Source organism: Macrobrachium rosenbergii, chromosome 55 (genome assembly GCF_040412425.1).
Source record: "Macrobrachium rosenbergii isolate ZJJX-2024 chromosome 55, ASM4041242v1, whole genome shotgun sequence".
NCBI classification, from domain to species: Eukaryota; Metazoa; Arthropoda; class Malacostraca; order Decapoda; family Palaemonidae; genus Macrobrachium; species Macrobrachium rosenbergii.
In genome coordinates, this window is record NC_089795.1 from 32,474,900 (window position 1) to 32,494,853 (window position 19,954).

The 19,954-nt window shown below is 36.3% G+C and overlaps 1 protein-coding gene across 1 annotated transcript in view; it reads left to right on the forward strand.

Moving 5' to 3' along the window:
- The window catches only part of LOC136835925 (malectin-A-like), a 66,830-nt gene extending 47,312 nt beyond the window's left edge, over positions 1-19,518 (forward strand). Inside the window, exons 5-6 of the mRNA XM_067099796.1 lie at positions 5,258-5,315; positions 17,502-19,518. Coding sequence (XP_066955897.1) covers positions 5,258-5,315; positions 17,502-17,767 — 324 coding nt within the window. The 3' untranslated portion in view covers positions 17,768-19,518. The remainder of the gene's footprint in view (positions 1-5,257; positions 5,316-17,501) is intronic.
- The last annotated feature ends 436 nt before the right edge of the window (positions 19,519-19,954 follow it).

Below are 19,954 nucleotides of genomic sequence, written 5' to 3' on the forward strand. Positions count from 1 at the left end.
GCCCGGAGCCTCTCTCACTGTATATGGAACGCCAGTTTGTATTATCCAAGCACCCGAAAGATCAGCTAAGGAGACAGTCGTTGTTAGCCAAGCACCTCTCCGTCTCCAAGCAACCATCAACACCAGCGCGCGCTGCACCCGCTCGCAACCACCACACATCAGCTCCCACATTGGTGGTGCCAGAGCGCAGTGCACAGGCTCACAGCCGCCACACATCAGTTCCTGCATTGGTGACGCCAGTGACTGTGTCCCTGGCTCCAACTCTCGTGCGTTCACCTCCAACCCCCTCTTACTCACCCTTCAGCTCAGAACCCTTCATTGGAGCTGCTCAGAAGACAACAGGTGCCATTATGGGGAGCTTTACATATACCCCATACGGTTCCCACAACTTCCCAGGATGCATCCTTGTCGCCAGTTTCTTCAGATGAAGAGGACCTTGAGCAAACACCTGGACCTTATGCGTATGCTTCGCTGCTGACGTATTTTTTATCCAGCTTTCCAGGTCACTTCATGCCTGCTGCCTCAGCATCTCCGGCTTCAACCTTCCTTATGAGGAGTCAGACAGGTGACAGCACTCAACTTCCCAGGATGGTACATTCCCCCTCCTTGAGGAAGGCACTCAAGGAGGTGGAGTCGCTGCCTCCTCCCAAGGGGACTTCTCTGGACTTATTGACCCTCCATGACGCTCAGCCTTTGCGTCAGCAAATGTGATGTTTACGCCACCTGAACTGGACCACGTCATCAAGAACATATTCAAGGTTTTTGAAGTGCAGTATGCAGTTTCCTGGACTGGACCATCGGCGCCCTCGCTAAGAAGATCGAGGACTACCCAGACCTGGTGGAGAACTTCGCTTCAGATTGGTTGGTGGTTTTGTCGTGCACTGACAAAGCCACCAGGGATGGCTCCCTTGAGCTCACCTCTCTCTTCTCCATGGGGGTACTCAAGAAAAGAGAGTTGTGGTGCTCCTTCACCACAAGAGGAGTCACACATACCCAGAAATCCACTCTCCTATTTTCACCTCTGGATCAGAGTCACCTCTTTCCTCAAGATATAGTCCAAGGGATTTCTTCAGACCTTCAGAAGTAGTCAATGCAGGATGTTAGCTCAATTTGCTAGGCGGCCTAAGGACCCCTCCTCCTTCATTACCAAGTCTGTTTCTCCTCTTCATCCTCATCCCTTTCGAGGAGGCAAGCAGAAGCCCCAAGCCAGGCCTCAGATGAACTTATGCTTCACGCGGAAGTCCATCAAGAAAACAACCTTCAAGCCCACAGCAAGAAAGTGAAGATATAGTCCTTCGTGCTCCAGTGGGGGCCAGACTTTTCCACTTTTGGGAGAAGCGGAGTCAAAGAGGAGCAGAATAATGGGTTGTTGAAGTCCTAAAAGAGGGCTATTCTTTCATTCAGGGAGAAACCTCTTTTAGCCAATGCTCCCATTTTATTGACAGCATACTCAGAAGGCTCCGAAAGGTTTTCAGCCCTTTCAAAGGAAGTTGATGACCTCCTCCTCCTCAAAGGAGCTGTAGAAGAGGTAGAGGATCACTATTCAGAGGGATTCTACAACTGTCTCTTCATAGTCCCAAAGTCATCGGGAGGCTGGAGGCCCGTTCTCGATGTCAGTGCCCTGAATCACTTCGCTCGGAAGATGAAGCTTCACATGGAGACGAACTGATCAGTCATGCCCTCCATTTGACAAGGCAATTGGATGATCACCCTGGACATGCAGGACAGCTACTTCCATGTCCCCATGGAATATATGGTTATTGTGGTTTTTTGCATTTTTGAGATTACCATTTTTTTTATTCATCCATTTGATCATTCATTTTGCATCATTTAGATGTGGTGATGTATTTATTGCTAAATTAATGTTTTGTGGCTTTCATTAGGTGGTCATACTCCCCACCAATGTGTTATGTGAGTTCTTGTCCTTTAGCTTTCTGTTATCATCATTCATCTGATTCCTTTAATTCATTATGTACCTTTTGCTTGGTTTGCAGAATTTTGTCTATGGTTAACTTTTGGACTTTGTAGAGTAAGATTTGCCCACTCTTTATTATGAAGTTATGGGCAAAGCAGTAATGACTTCTCTCCATCTCCAGGGTTATTACATTGGAACTGTATGATTTCAAGAAAAGGCAGAGTAAGTAGAGAATAGTCCTTGGGGTCTTTGATCCTTATTCTTGTGATGAAAATCTGAATCTGAAATAGAGCAACAATGATGTTATCATTGCTTGTTGTGGCAAGGAACTAAAATACTCTGTCAAAACTAAAAGACCCTGTCTGATGAAAATAGTCTCACTAGGGGAAAGCACTGGCCCTGTCAACTCGGTTTAATTTTAGCACAGTTCATATGATATTTCAGCTTGAGCTTAAACTCGTGAAAATCAATTAGTCATGGGTAGGTATATTTGTCTGTATATATAAATTTTTTAATGTCATGTCTGATAAAATTTGAGTCAGGTTTGATATTTTGAAACAGGTTACTCATATTTTATCAACTTCATATATTGCTAGCATCACTGAACTTAATTTTGGTGACGCTGGTTATATGTATTTTGACAACAGTGATTGTACGTAAATTCATTATGTCACAGAACATGGGTTATGTCTATTCCAAAAAGTTTTATTTTAAACTTTTACATTATTAGTGGTTAAAGAGATGTATACTTCCCCAAGGCTTGTCCAGAAGGCTTGATGAACACATCTTGCTGGTGATAACACCTGTGTATGCCTTGCACATTCCACTGTTGAAGCAAGTGAAGGTTCTTTGCAGAGTTCCTTCAGAGCCAGCTGCATTGCTTTCTTCTCCTTACTTTTAATATGTTCACTTTGACTCTTCCAACCTGGTTATCCAACTTCTTTAACTTCATGCTTTGATTTCCACTTTTCATGTAAATATAGATTCTTTGCAGGAAGCCTATGAGTCTAGACATCTTAACTCAGTGTCTGTGTTAACCCTTAAACGCAAACTGGACGTATCGTACGTCGACTAAAATTGTCTGTTGGGTGCTGAGTGGGCGTACCGTACGTCGACTACAAAAAATTTCAACCTTCGGTCAACTTTGACTCGACTGAAATGGTTGAAAAACGCAATTGTAAGCTAAAACTCTTACATTCTAGTAATATTCAATCATTTACCTTCATTTTGCAACGAATTGGAAGTCTCTAGCACAATATTTCGATTTATGGTGAATTTTGAAAAATCTTTTTGACGTCCATGCGGTAACTCGCCGAAAATTTCAGAAATTCTTTCACATTTTGTCGTAATGTTTGCACCGGTTTATATTAGTCGTTACATAAAGTTTTATATATGGAAATGTGGGCAATTTCATGTAGAATGCAACAGAAAATAACTCATGGTTGTAGCTTCTATCAGTTTTGAAATATTTCCATATAAATCACGATAAGTGCCAAAATTTCAACCTTCTGTCAACTTTAACTCGACCGAAATGGTCGAAAACGCAAATTGTAAGCTAAAACTCTTACATTCTAGTAATATTCAATTATGTACCTTTATTTTTGCAAACAAATTGGAAGTCTCTAGCACAATATTTCGATTTATGGTGAATTTATGAAAAAACTTTTCCCTTACGTCCGCGCACGGTAACTCTGCTGAACAGAAATTCTTTTGTCACTTTGTCGTAATGTTTGCACCGGTTTATATTAGTCGTTACATAAAGTTTTATATATGGAAATGTGCGCAATTTCATGTAGAATGCAACAGAAAGGTACAACTCATGGTTGTAGCTTTTATCAGTTTTGAAATATTTCCATATAAATCACGATTAGTGCCAAAATTTCAACCTTTGGTCAACTTTAACTCAACTGAAATGGTCGAAAAACGCAATTGTAAGCTAAAACTTTACATTCTAGTGATATTCAGTCATGTACCTTCATTTTGCAACAAACTGGAAGTCTCTAGCACAATATTTTTCGATTTATGGTGAATTTTGAAAAAACTTTTCTTACGTCCGCGCGTAACTCGGCCGAACATCTCTGAAATTCTTTCGTCACTTTGTTGTAATGTTTGCACCGTTTTATATTAGTCGTTACATAAATTTTTATGTATGAAAAATGTGCTTTTTCATGTAGAATACAACAGAAAATAACTCATGGTTGTATCTTTTATCAGTTTTGAAATATTTTCATATAAATCATTATAAGTGCCAAAATTTCAACCGTCAGTCAACTTTAACTCGACCGAAATGGTCGAAAAACGCAATTGTAAGCTAAAACTCTTACATTTTAGTAATATTCAATCATGTACCTTTATTTTGCAACAAACTGGAAGTCTCTAGCACAATATTTCGATTTATGGTGAATTTTTGAAAAAATCTTTTTCCTTATGTCCGCGCGGTAACTCGGCCGAACATCTCAGAAATTCTTTTGTCACTTTGTCGTAATGTTTGCACCATTTTATTTTAGTCGTTACATAAAGTTTTATATATGGAAGTGTGTGCAATTTCATGTAGAAAAAACGAAAAATAACTCATGGTTGTAGCTTTTATCAGTTTTGAAATATTTTCATATAAATCACGATAAATAGAAAAAATTCTACTTTCGGTCAACTTTAACTCAACCGAAATGGTCGAAAACTGAAATTGTAAACTAAAACACTTACAGTATAGTAATATTCAATCAATTACCTTCATTTTGCAACAAACTGGAAGTCTCTAGCACAATATTTCGATTTATGGTGAAATTTTGAAAAAAACTTTTTTTACGTCTGCGTGTTACGAATTCATGCATCATTTTGTGATAATATTTTGTCTGTGTTGCTTTGATCGTTTTGCAATTTGTTATATACCAAAATCATTGCAATTTAGTGTACAATACAAAAAAAAAAATAACTTGTTAGCTTAACTGTTTTGCTCACAGCGCGATTTGTATTCAATTATATATGAAATTTTTTTTTGCACTGTCATATATTTCAATATTTGAATATGATAATGATATTTTTTCATTTCTGATGGTTGCATACTAAACTTCAGGCAATGACAAAAAGGAGCCAAAACGAACTCTTAATCTTAAAAACTAAATTGTGGTGATTTTTTGAAAAAACTTTTTCCACTTCAGCGCTAACTCCCGAACGCTGCCGGCATACGACAGACACTTTTGTAAATAGAGTCTCGGCATTAGAGGGTTAAAGTACTTTTTAGTAAAAATAATTTGCTCTTACAATGTTGCTCTTTCATGTGCACAGCTGGATATATCACTCGTGAGTGACAGATGTTACTTACTGTTCTGTCTTTTATTTCAGGGATATAAGGACAACCCTAAAGTTAATGCAGTGTTTGTTATCAAGGGAAGATTGGATGGTAAGTAAGACCAGAGTCATTTTAAAATTGTGTACTTTTAAGAAATTTGCCATACAGTAATAGATATTCTCCAATTCACCAAAGTAACCACCGGACATAAAGTTTTTTAATAAAACATAACTGATGTGTTCAGTACAAACCTGTTACTGCTTGCTTAGTCACTGGTGCATCCACACAGAGTTCCCAGGTGGTCCAATCCTAGTAGCAAAATAAGGAGCAGATTGGCTGCTCCCTGTAGATAGTATCATTTTAAAGTAAAATACTTTACTGTGGCATGTTTATAAAAAGCAGAACCATAAAGTGAAGGTTAAAACTGCAAGTTGAAAATTGCCAAAAAATAGTTCTTCATAATAGTTAAGTCTCTGGATATTGAAGACCATGAGTGTGGACCACTTAAATGACAGAGGTTTTTATGAAAAAACTTTTTTGTTATAAAAATTAATTTTGAATTGAATCTTACCTCTCCATTATATAGCTTTTACTTCCTTGCAGTGGTAGTTCGACAGATTCAAAAAAAAAAACTAGAACACTTGGTTTTCCATGAATATCTGTTTTCTATCCATCTACTTCCCCACCTCCCTCCAGGGGACCAATAGGTACAAACGCTCATAGCTGGTCAGTCTACTTCTGTCGCTGGTTTCTGTAGGAGGTCAACAGATTGTTTATATACTTAGTTTTCTGTTAAGTTAACCCTTAAACGCCTACTGGGCGTATCATACGTCGACTAAAATTGTCTGTTGGGTGCCAAGTGGACGTACCGTACGTCGACTACAAAAAATTTCAACCTTTGGTCAACTTTGACTTGACCGAAATGGTTGAAAACGCAATTGTAAGCTAAAACTCTACATTCTATTAATATTCAATCATGTACCTTCATTTTGCAAACAAATTGGAAGTCTCTAGCACAATATTTCGATTTATGGTGAATTTTTGAAAAAACTTTTTCTTACGCCGCGCATGTAACTCGGCCGAAAATTTCAGAAATTCTTTAGTCATTTTGTCGTAATTTTTGCACTATTCTATATTAGCCGTAAAGTTTTATATATGAAAATGTGCGCAATTTCATGTAAAATACAGCAAAATACAACCCATGGTTGTAGCTTTATCAGTTTGGAAATATTTTTCATATAAACCACAATAACTGCTAAAATTTCAACCTTCGGTCAACTTTGACTCGACCGAAATGGTAAAAACGCATTTGTAAGCTAAACTCTTACATTCTAGTAATATTCAATCATTTACCTTCATTTTGCAAACCAATTGGAAGTCTCTAGCACAATATTTCGATTTATGGTGAATTTTAAAAAACTTTTTCATACGTCCGCGCCAGAAATTCTTTTCGCCACGTTGTCGTAATGTTTACACCGTTTTATATTAGTCGTTACATAAAGTTTTATATATGGAAATGTGTGCAATTTCATGTAGAATACAACAGAAAATAACTCATGGTTGTAGCTTTTATCAGTTTTGAAATATTTTCATATAAATCCCGATAACTGCCAAAATTTCAACCTTTGGTCAACTTTAACTCGACCGAAATGGTAAAAAAACGCAATTATAATCTAAAACTCTTACATTCTAGTAATATTCAATCATGTACCTTCATTTTGCAACAAACTGGAAGTCTCTAGCACAATATTTCGATTTATGGTGAATTTCTGAAAAAACGTTTTCCTTACGCCTGCACGCAGTAACCTCGGCCAACATCTCAGAAATTTTTCGTCACGTTGTCGTAATGTTTGCATCGTTTTACATTAGTCATTACATAAACTTTTATATATGAAAATGTGCGCAATTTCATGTAGAATATAACAGAAGTAGCTTTTATCACTTTTGAAATATTTTCACGTAAATCACGATAACTGCCAAAATTTCAACCTTCGGTCAACTTTAACTCAGACTGAAACGGTAAAAAAACGCAATTGTAAGCTAAAAATCTCACATTCTAGTAATAATCAATCGTTTACCTTCATTTTGCAATAAATTGGAAGTCTCTAGCAGAATATTTTGATTTATGGTGAATTTTGAAAAAAACATTTTCCTTACGCTCATGCTGCAACTCAGCCAACATCTCAGAAATTCTTTCGTTATGTTGTTGTAATATTTGGTAAATCCGTTTTATATTAGTCGTTACATAAAGTTTTATATATGAAAATGTGCGCAATTTCATGTACAATACAACAGAAAATAACTCATGGTTGTAGCTTTATCAGTTTTGAAATATTTTCATATAAATCACGATAAATAGAAAAAATTCTACTTTCGGTCAATTTTAACTCGACCAAATGGTCGAAAACTGCAATTGTAAGCTAAAACACTTACAGTCTAGTAATATTCAATCAATTAGCTTTTTTCAACAAACGGGAAGTCTCTGGCACAATATTTCATTTATGGAATTTTGAAAAAATTTTACGTCCCACAAGCGTTAATTCATGCATCATTTGTGATAATATTTTCTCTGTGTTGCTTTGATCGTTTTACAATTTGTTATATACCAAAATCATCACAATTTGTTATATACCAAAAATCATCGCAATTTAGTGTACAATACAAAGAAAAACAAAATAACCCATTAGCTTTAACCATTTTGCTCAGCGCGATTTGTATAAAATTATATATGAAAAATTTTTTTGTGCTGTCATATATTTCAATATTTATATATGATAATGATATTTTTTTCATTTCTGATGGTTGCATACTAAACTTCAGGCAATGACAAAAAATGAGCCAAAATGAACTCTTAATCTTAAAAACTAAGCGTGCTGTGATTTTTGAAAAACTTTTTCCGCTTCGGCACTAACTCACCGAACGCCGCCGGCATACGGGAGACGTTTTTGTAAATAGAGGCTCGGCGTTTAAGGGTTAAGTATACCTTAGTTTAACCAGACCACTGAGCTGATTAACAGCTCTCCTAGGGCTGGCCCGAAGGATTAGACTTATTTTACGTGGGTTTGTTTTTGGATGTTCTTGTAATTTTTGAATATTCATTTGGTAAGAATCTGTAAGGTAAGAGCTGCCATAATAGGCATTATTCCAGTTTTATTGACCCTCATTCTATGTTGTTGCTGAGGGAAAGGTTGTAACTATATGAATCGTAGTTGAATGAAATGCGGTAATTGATTGGGAATGGAGAGAGCGTGTTAGGTTGTAGAATTAAGAGATGCATGTCTTGTTTGCTTCCTCTTTTAGTAACTGGTTAGGTTCTCTGCTGCCTTAGCTTCAATCTGTTACTCCAAATGATTGTCATATTGATTCAGGGCATTAGAACAGATAGGATGGTGTCATTTTTTGTGTTCACTTGGCACAAGTTTTGCTTGATATTATTATTGTCATTATAAGTGTTCTCTGCACTACCTTCCCAAGAGTCTCGGTAAGTTCGGGTTGTTTCCTACATTAGAGGAAGGGTCAGTGCCCCCACTTTTTCCTTGCCTTGTCCTTGGCACTTCCTGTTTTACTCCCTCATGGCTTGGAATGATAGAGAACTGGGACGTGTCAGAAAAGTGGTGCAGATCTGTGCCCTTTGTCTCCTTTCTCTGTTCGGTGTGGCATCTGCCATTCTAGTTCTGATGTTAGCAGCTCCAGTAATAGCACCAGAATTCATTCTCCAATATACTTTTGGGTAGTGTTTAAGCGAGTTTAAGCTGCCTTATTAAGGAAAGTTACCTTTTGCTTTGATCAGTTTCGCTTCGGTCCCCTGTAGCTAAGGATCTTTCGCAGTTTAAGGCTACTGTAAGTATCAGTTAGGTTTTAGTGAGAAGCCTGGATTGTCTTCGCTTTCCATTGTATCGCGGTTTTTTTCAGCCAAGGCGTTGGTGTGCCTCACAGTTTTGAGGCAACAGTAGCCTGTGTCTTGCGTGAATTTGAGCATTTTGCCACAATGCTGTGTTCTTGTGCGCCTTTGGCTGGCCCGCCTATGGCTTGTGTGCCTATCACATGCACGCCTATCGCTTGCGTGTCTATGGCTTATATGCCTATTGCATGCACACCTGTCTCATGCGCACCTATGGCTTGTCCACCTATCGCATGTGCATCTATCACTTACGCACCTATGGCTCTCATGCCCATGGCCTGTTTGCCTATTATGTGCGTGCCTGTGGCTTGTGTACCTATTGTGTGGTTGCCTATCGCTTTCATGCATCTGGCTTGTATACATATCACTTGCACATCTATGGCTTGTGCTCATATTGCCTGTATGCTTTCGTTTGTGCACTTATCATTTGTGCTTGTACGCCTGTAATCCTATTACCTCTGCGCCTGTTGCTTGTGTGCCTTTCGCTTGTGTGTCTATCGATTGCGCTCCTGCGGCGTGTATGTTTATCGCCAGTGCACCTGTCCCCTGCTCGACTATTGCCTGCCTATAGAGAATCTTGGCAGTGTGCTATTGTTTCGGCTTCCATTTCTGTAGGCTGGTGGTTGCCGTTAATAGTCTCAACATTTTGTTTTAGGGGTTCTGACTCCTTTTCCAGTTGTGGGATTTTCTATCGGTAAACAGTTGGTAAATGTTTTGTTATGTTCTCATTATTGCAAGATTTTCCTGATCAAGATTTAGAACACATGGTTGAGCTGTCAGGTTTCCAATCGAATCAGTTTCTTCCTTTTGAGCCGGAGCAAATGGTTTTGTTGGCTGTGATGATCATGAGTTAGTTTGGTGTAGTCAACTGTTGCTCTTCCACCATTGAGCGATGTAGTCTTTGCCCGTCTGTCTGGCATATTTTTGGTAGCTAAGACTTATTCTCTTGCCCTTCCTTTGGCAGGAGGGCAATTGCTTGTGCTTCTGTTGACTGATGAATCAGGCGTGATATAGAACTTCAATGTATATATATATATATATATATATATATATATATATATATATATATATATATATATATATATATATATATATATATATATATATATATATATATATATATATATAAATATATATATATATATATATATATATATATATATATATATATATATATATATATATATATATATATATATATATATATATATATATATATATATATATATATATATATATATATATAATACATACATAATATAATCATGAAGCTACAAATGTCGCTAATATCAAATTCACTCTACCTCAGGAGTATCTTCGATGGAAATTATCGGCGTAATTTATATAAGTGATAAATGACAGTACCGCGGGGAATAGCGAACCCTTGACACGGACATATTCAGCGACTCAGTAGACGCGTACCACCACGCCATCAAGATTTTATAAGTCATTACCGAGTCTGCTGTACTGTTTTTCCCATTGTGAGGGGAAATTGTACAAGCCTCGGTCAATGACCCACCTCCGCCATGATGTTAGTTGGTACGTTTGGAACACGATAACTCTTGTTATGAAATTTTTATCACACCATGATTTATATACAATCATAAAGCTAAAAATTAACCCGCAATGTCAAATTCACGCTACCTCGGGATATCTCCGATGGAGATTATCACTGAAACTTGAATTTATATAAGTGATAAATGAATTAGTACCGTCGGGATCAGAACCCTTGACACGGACATATTCAGCAACTCCAGTAGGCGTTACCACCACACCATCAAGAGAGGTATAAGTCACTACCGAGTCTGCTGTACTGTTTTTTCCGTCGTGGTGCTAGGGGAAATTGCATGCCAACCTCGCAATGACCCACCTCCGCCATGATAGTTCATTGCAGCGTTTGGAACACGCAGCTCATGTTATGAAATTTTTTATCACACCGTGATTTATATGCAATCATGAAACTACAAATCATGAATATCAAATTCAGCTCGCTCGTGGAGGGGTATCACCAGGTGGCTTACCTTCAGTGAGTATTAAATCCGGCGTGACAAAGAATTACAAACTGCGATCAGTAAATTCTGATATTGAGCTAGCTGCCGAAAAAACGGTACAACGAACTCATTATGCTCTCGCGATTGTATATAAATCACAGTGATCTAAATTATCATAACAAGAGAGCCGCGCACATTCCAAAAATCGCGGTGTGATAAAAATTTCATAAAACTGCGTGTTCCAAACGTACCAATGAACTATCATGGCAGAGTTGGGTCATTGCCGAGGTTAAGTACAATTTCCCCGCTCACGACGGGAAAAATATACAGCAGACCTCGGTAATGACTTATACCTCTCTTGAGGGTGTGGTGGTAACGTCTACTGGAGTCGCTGAATATGTCCGTGTCAAAAGGTCGCGTCCGCGTACTAATTCATTTATCACTTACATAAATTCCCCTTCGGTGATAATTCTCCAGATACTCCCGAGGTAGCGTGAATTTGATATTAAGCTTATACATTTGTAGCTTCATGATTGTATATAAATCACAGTGTGATAAAAACTTTCATAACAAGAGCTGCGTGTTCCAAACGTACCAACGAACTATCATGGCGGAGGTGGGTCATTGCAAGGCTAGTACAATTTCCCCTCACGACGGGAAAAACAGCACAGCAGACTCGGTAATGACTTATACCTTGATGGCGTGGTGGTAACGCTCTACTGGAGTCGCTGAATATGTCCGTGTCAAGGGTTGCGTCCGGCGGTATTAATTCATTTATCACTTATATAAATTCCCCTTCGGTGATAATTCTCCATCGTGGAGATACTCTGAGGTAGCGTGAATTTGATATTGCTTACATTTGTAGCTTCATGATTGCATATAAATCACGGTGTGATAAAAAATTTTGTATATATATATATATTATCTATTATATACATATATATATATATATATATATATCATCTATTACACCAAATTCAGTTTGGTGAATTCAGAGATACATGAACTTTTCATTGGAACCTCACTAATTGTCACACACAAGTTTTTCACAGACATGCGAACATTTGCGAATTTGAGAAACCCTGCTAGGTTTGTTTAATTTTTATGTAATTTATAAGTTTTCAAGCTTTTATTTGTAAATTAAATAACATTAAATTATACAAATAATCTCTCTCTCTCTCTCTCTCTCTCTCTCTCTCTCTCTCTCTCTCTCTCTCTCTCTCTCTCTCTCTCTCTCTGTCTTACTGAGTTTAGAGAATTTTTGTGGTACATATATACATATGTTCATTTGTTTTGTATGATAAATAAATGATTTATCTAAAAATAAATACTAATTTTCAAATATTAATAAGATTAATATCATTAAATAATAATAATAACAATAATATAATGATGATGATAATAATAATAATAATAATATAACTGTCTCCGTAATAATTCATAAATAATTTCACTCTCTTAACGTAAGGGCAACAATTATCTCTCTCTCTCTCTCTTGTTCGTAGTTAGCGCTCACACATATTTTACAACTTTTTACTATTCCTCTGTAAGTAGAAAATTGTAAATTGATCTAGTTTTACCTGTACTATCTATGTTCTGTAAATGCACTAGTGTGACAAATATTATGTTCTAAATCATAGAGACAACTAAGAGTTGTATTAGTCCAAATAAAAAACAGTTTGGTCTTGAAAAATCATTTCAGAACAAAGAGAAAGAGACATACTAGAATAAAGTAGTTCTTAAAAACAAGGTTGAGAAGAATTCTAAAAATAGATCGGTCAGAAGGGGGAAGAAGAGAAGTAGTACATGTAATCTTCACACTCATATATTTTTACATCAACCATTTATTTCTTTTTTTAAGGGTAATGTATTAAGCTAACTTTAAAATGAAATTACAGTAACTTTAATTTCATTTAAAAGTTTATCTTAATACTTTGGGAGCATGATTAGGGTCATATTTAGTGTTTGAACTCTAGAGATAAACATTTATTAGCATTTTAGAGACCATGCCAAACTTGCATGAAAATTGCCTGCTTCTGGAACCTAACCTGAGGGTTTCGGAACTATAACATACGTAGGTTATATATATGACTATATACATATATATATATAATATATATATATATATATATATATATATATATATATATATATATATATATATATATATATATATATGATATCTATATATATATATATATATATATATATATATATATATATATATTATATATCTTATATATATATATATATATATATATATATAAAAGACATCATTAAATATTTTATCCAACTCATTAAATAATCCAACTATTCAATTTCATTCAGGCGATGTGTAACTCTGAATAGCTAACATCTGCAGATACTTAAAACCCTTCTAAAAATACTTAGAACTGCCTGTTTTGATAGTTCAAACACAAAAAACTAAAAATGCTTATAGCTGAGTATATTAATAGTTTTGTCACAAAAAGTGCATTTAGACGTGAAAATTATATGAAAATACAGTAATTAGTGAGTATTTCTCAGTGAAAAATACCTCGAATGGGCAAATTTTCCGGGAATAATGTGTATATACGTTCCATAGAGAAATTCGCGAATTGTGAGAACGCGAATACGGGGGATTAACTATAGATATTGATATCATTATTGTTTATTCCTTTTACTCAGAATAGGACAGCCCTCCTTTGGAGAGAGGCAGGGAAGATTGTGGCTTTTCCTTGGGTTGTCCGGGATAGGAACAATGTACTAAGGGACCAATTAAACAGAAGGAATAGTATTCTGCCTACAGAATGGCCTCTGAATTTTCAGCTGTCATTTTCTATAAGAACTGTAATAAATCTGAATGTAAGCATATTCTTGACTTGGAACAGAAAGGTACCAATGTTTAACTTCCACTTTCAGGTCTTCTGACTGATTTAACAGGCATTTTTTCAGTAATATTGGTTGATTATGAACCCTTATATTTCTCATTTTATGATTGGAAGAGAGAGACTTATCAAGTTTAGAGGATCCAAGGAATATAGGGTGTTCCTAGTAGTACCTTGGTGGCTGTAGGAGGATTGATTTTGGGTTCTGTTGCCTCTGTAGTATATTTCCTTAGAACTCATTCTTTTATAAAGTTCTTCTAAAACCTCCGCATGCTAGAGTGAGGTTTGTATGGTGTGGACTCAGGATCTATCCCCAAGTTTGCAATAGGTTCAGCTACTAAAGTTTTCAGAGTCAATGGTTAGTTTCTCTCTTCTGGAGTTGGGCTGGAGGTATTTCCTGAGCATGCACCGCTATAGGCAACTTCATTAAGTTTTTAGTTACCTAGTTACTCTAAATGCTGTCAGTTCCAGCTGTTAGACATATTAGGTCTTTATCTTCCTATGTTTTTGGTGATGCTGTACTAGACATTGCTTACAATTGGACCCCAGGAGGTCTTTAGGTCCGGTGTAATTAAGGTGCCTGGTACACCATAACTCTTTTTGGAATCTTGATGGGTTTAGTTTTTGCCTCCAAAGCTGTTTGAGTCTTTAGTAAAAGCCTCTTGAAGCAATTAAACCCTCCCTTGGTAGCCCTAGGACCTGTGAAATGGTAAGAGAATTCCCAGTGTTGCAGAATGCTGGCTTTTGCATTGAAGATACTGTACTATTCTTTTGTTCCTGACCTATTTTGAGGCATTTTCCTTCACAGGGTTGTTAAATGCAGACTAGACCTTACTTCAAGGTAATGAGTTTGATACTTTTATGTCATATAAGGGCAATTAGAGTGTACTGTACTCAAATAGATTAAGCCTGTTAGAGATGATATTATTCATTTTATGTTTTAAGGAGCGAACACTACTATGTCGAAATGCTCTGCCCTTTTTTTCTCATTATTTGGTCAAATTAACACATGTCACCTCATCCTGGAGGTAATTATTCATTATGAAAGTTTTAGTGGATGTACTCAGCTGCTGAGATAAGTAATAGCAGTGGAAGGGGTTCAACATCCAGAGGTTGTGGACCTGTTGGAAACTAAGGGGAGTCTTCTTTTTGCCAGTTTTTGTTCACCAGTACAAGGTCCTCTAGCTTGGGCAGGGACACCAATCTGTTCCTTGGGTAGGTCTAGACCAGTGGCTCTTAAACTTTTTTGCCTAGCGCCCCCCTCTGCATTATGTATAGATCCCACGCCTCCCTACCCCTGGAATTTTTGCCAGCTATGATCTATAAACAATATGTTGTCTGTTTGTATGCTATTATACTTATCATAACAATAAAAGACCATACTTAAACAAGATTTGAAATTAAAATTCACTTATATTTTGAATTTTTGGCATGTTTTGAGATAATAATTAGAAAATATATGGAAGCAGTTTTTGGCAATTTTGTAATTAACATCACAAATTAAAAAAATAATAGGCACCACCCGGCAACTCTGCGTGCGCCCCCCTTGGAAGCTCTGGCCCCCCAGTTTAAGAATCACTGGTCTAGACTGTATTGCCCTTCCTACTCTTGCTAGTTTTCAAGAAGTCATCAATGTATTAGGGCAACTTTGTAAGTTGTCTCTTGGCGTTGATTACCCCAGGTGGCCAGGGAAGCCTTGGTTTCCAGTTTGTTTCAGTGGTGGACGCAAGCAACCGAAAGATGAAAGGTTTCATCACAATCCCACACGCTACAGATGACTAAATGGTTTAGTCCATGGTCAGGTGAGCTCGAGGCAGGATCTTGCAGTAATGCCATTACCAGTATCTTCACCTAGCTGGAGTCACTAGGGCTTGAGGAACTTGACCCCTTGGGAGTCCAGTGCTGACTTTTAAGAATTGTTGGAATGCACTAAAAGGATTAAACCTGATGTCAAGGTTCTGTGTATAGTGATTTGGAAACCAGAGCTTTTGAATAGTAGGAATGTAATGTCCTTTTCATTAGGTCTTTGGTTAAGGACTTCCATGCTAATTTCTATCCTTAATGAAAGGTAAGCCACATGACATGTGAGCAATGGTTACAACTTTTAAATTTGGAAAGAACTTACTCAAGATATTGAAGTCACTCAGTGGCATGTTAATCTTGTATTTGGTTTGGTTCATCTTCATGGTGTGGAGATTAAATACAATTATTGCAGAGCATCAACTCCTCAAGTTTATGCAGTAGATATTATGTCCTGAATCGATAGACAGCCTTTTTTGACCTACTGCTTTTTAAGCCTGGTTGTGGTTTTTTGGGAATCTTGGAGGCACAGTACTCAGTGTTGAATATTAGAAGTACAGGGCGTCCCCGGTTTACGACGGGGTCTCCGGGGCTTGCCCTTCGTCGTAACCGAAAATCGCCGTAAGCCGGAAAATCGTCGAAAATCGTCAAAAATCATAAGAAAACCTTACTTTTAATGCTCTGGGTGCATTGAAAACGACGTAAACTGCATTATTATTGAGTTTCACATCAAAAACCTTCAAATTATGATTATTCTGCCGTTTTGGGGCCATATTTTTCCGTCGGATCGTGACGACGCGTCCGTGAACCCCGGAACATGCGTCAGTAAGCGGGAAATAATTTCTGATGAATATATTTGAAAAGCGTCAGAACCTCGGAACGTCGTAAGCCGGAACCGTCAGTAAACCGACTGCCTGTATACCTATTTTTACATATGTATTTGTTAATTATCCATCGTTGGCTCTGTAGGGTTTTGGCACAGTAACCATACCTCTCCTGCTGAAGGGGGCACCCTCCAAAGAGACCTCAGCTATCTTCACAATGAGGATCTTGTACCTGAGTGACAATCCTCCTAAGGCAGCAGTAATAGCTGATGGACTGAATTCACTGGGTAAACAAACACTTGTTTTGTACAAAATATTTTGTTGCTAAGTAGCCTTTAAAGGGTTGGCTGATTTCCACTTTGCCCACCTCCTTTTACAACAGTGGGAATCAGCTATATAATGGAAAGGTAAGGTTCATTCAGAAAATATATGTACTGTACTTACCTCTTCATTATATAAATTGCTCTCCGTACCTCCTCACATTCAAAGTGGACAGAAATAGACTGACCGGCTACGAGTGTTTGTACCTATTGGTCCCCTTGTGGGGGCTGGGGTAAGTAGATGGATAGAAGACGGATATTCAAAGAAAACCGGGTGTTCTCGTTTTTTTGTTTAAGTCTATTGAACTACTGCTGGTGAGGAAGTGAAAGCTATATAATGGAGAGGTAAGTATTTAAAAAATAAATCTTAAATTAAGTATTTAGTTTTTTCATGATTTGATGTACAGTTTTAATTGTTATGATTTAGTAGCTTTTATATGTGTACTCAGTATTTATGGATGTACTTGAATGAGTAGTTCATTATTGACTGAAATTATTATGTAGTGTCAGTAACCATTGTTGTTCTAATTCAGTGTTTTGTGCTTTACAAAACAGAATTTTTTAAAATCTTAGAAACACTTATTTTCCCCTTAGATGTTCCAAAGCTACCACCTTTACCAAGAGAGGAAGATTTAGATAATGACTTAGAAGATTCAAGATTACCATCTGGAAACCAAATCAACAACAACAACAACAACAATAATAACAACAACAAACAACAACAGTCCACTGCTAAGCGACGCCCAAGTGGCCCACGGACACCTAACCCATACGCTTCTGATGACACAAGTTCCATGCTTCCCATTTTTGTTGCCATAGGGGCTGCCATTCCACTTTTGTTTTGTCTATGTAAACTGTGATGTTGAAATTCTTGTTATGCTTTTTTAAAGATTTGGATACCTTATGTGATAGTCTTCTTTTTATTTTGTTTAATTTATTGATAGCCTGTAAATTTTTTATCATTGTTACAAATATGAACCCTTTATTTAATTTCTACCCTAAGTATGTATTACTCTTAATGCCAATATGAGATTCTTCAACAGTATTATAGAAAAGATTTTTAAAAGCACAATTTTATCCCTGTAGTCAAGGTATTATTTGGTGCTGTGGCATATAATGAAAGGTAGATATGAACGATATGGTTCCAGTATAAAGCAGAATAGGATAACTTTAGACACCATCATGATTATTCAGTTATTAAGTGAAGTTGGTAAGTTTTGTCATGTAATTGATATACTAGTCCTCTATCTCTCTCTTTCTCTCTCTATCATTCAGGTATCTCCTTTTCCTTTTTTTAATATATGCCAAAGGTTTTTACTAGGTGCTTAACAGCAGCCTGCTGATGCCACTATGAATTTATGGATCCCCCATAGTTGTAGTTGTCTTGTAAGTTCAATAATTGCCAAAGAATGTTTTTTTGTATGAATCCTAGAATATAATTTTACCAATTTACTTTTTATTATGTGATGATCATCATCATCAAAACTGTGTGTTCCCATTCAGATGCAAACACTCTTCTCATGAGCCATAAACTGGTGGTTGTGGTAGTTGTCGTAGCCAGAGGTAGTTATCAATTTTGCTTTTTATGCTATACTGTATTATGAATGAGGGGATCTACCTCTCCTATGAGTATAGTACTTGGAGACTTTTGGTGTCAGTAGAACATTAATTTGGTCCTGCTTATTTTTTAAGTTTCATATGCAAGGCTTGCCTTTTAGCTATAAGTTATTTGTTCATTACATAGTATTTGTTTGTCTTTATGTATGTTAGTTTTTGTGATTTCTGCTGATCAGCAAACAATAAGTTTTGTATTTTTCTATTTCGTTCAAAGTACAAAATATATAGCCTGGTACAAAGTAGAAAATGCAATAGTTACATGTCACATATTACGTAGAAGTTGGCATGAATGCATTTTTTCTTGGTGTGAAAAAGGGATTTGTAGCTTAAATATCACATTTAATGCTGCCTGGTTCAGCTTGAAGCAGGAGGAGATGGCAAAGCACTAGAGAAAGCAAACACAAAAAAGTAAAGCACTGTGATGTTCTCTCCTTTTAGACATCATAGTTTATATCTCCAAGTCTCTGTCTCTCAGCTCCTTATTTGCCTTAGATTTTGGGTGGGATTAGGAAGAAATTTACCCTCACTGCAGTTGCTTTGATCCTGGATAATGATGGTAGCATGTGCTCTACTATTTCAAAATGAAAATGATTGAAGGATGAATTGAGGTTATGATGACAAGTACAACCACTGTGGTCATGTGATCATGATACATACCTCACCAGCAGGGGCACCATAGTTTGATTCTCCAGTTAGGCAGAGTGCTTCAGGCACATTCCGTGAAATCCCATTGGGTATCTGATGGTGTAAAAATGATTCAAGTACCTGATAGTTATTTGATTGTGGGGGTTCAATGTTGTGATGGGGCTAACTACCTCATCTCAAAATATTTGCTGAAAAGTTGATTGGTATCACCCTCTTGAGTCTCCCCCTCTTAACAGGCTAAGGCATATGTTAGGAAAAAATTGGAAAGCAAAAACTAGAATGCATGAGGGATTATTGAGTCTAGTCTTCATAGAATTAAGTGTGAAAGTTGAATACAATTGAAAGAAAATATGGAAAATATATATATTATTATTTGTGTGGTATACTATAACTATATATATATATATATATATATATATATATATATATATATATATATATATATATATATATATATATATATATATAATATATATATATATATATTATATATATATATATATATATATATATATATATATATATATATATATATATATATACACACACATATATATATACACACATACATATATATACATATATATATGTATATATACATATATATATATATATATATATATATATATATATATATATATATATATATATATATATATATATATATACTATATATATATATGAAGGTGATTTCACATTGGCAGATATGAGGCTGAAAGGTTAGTATAGAAGTGAAAAATTGAACTTGTGTGATTGTAGATGGTCTTGTATGGAGAGAATAAAGG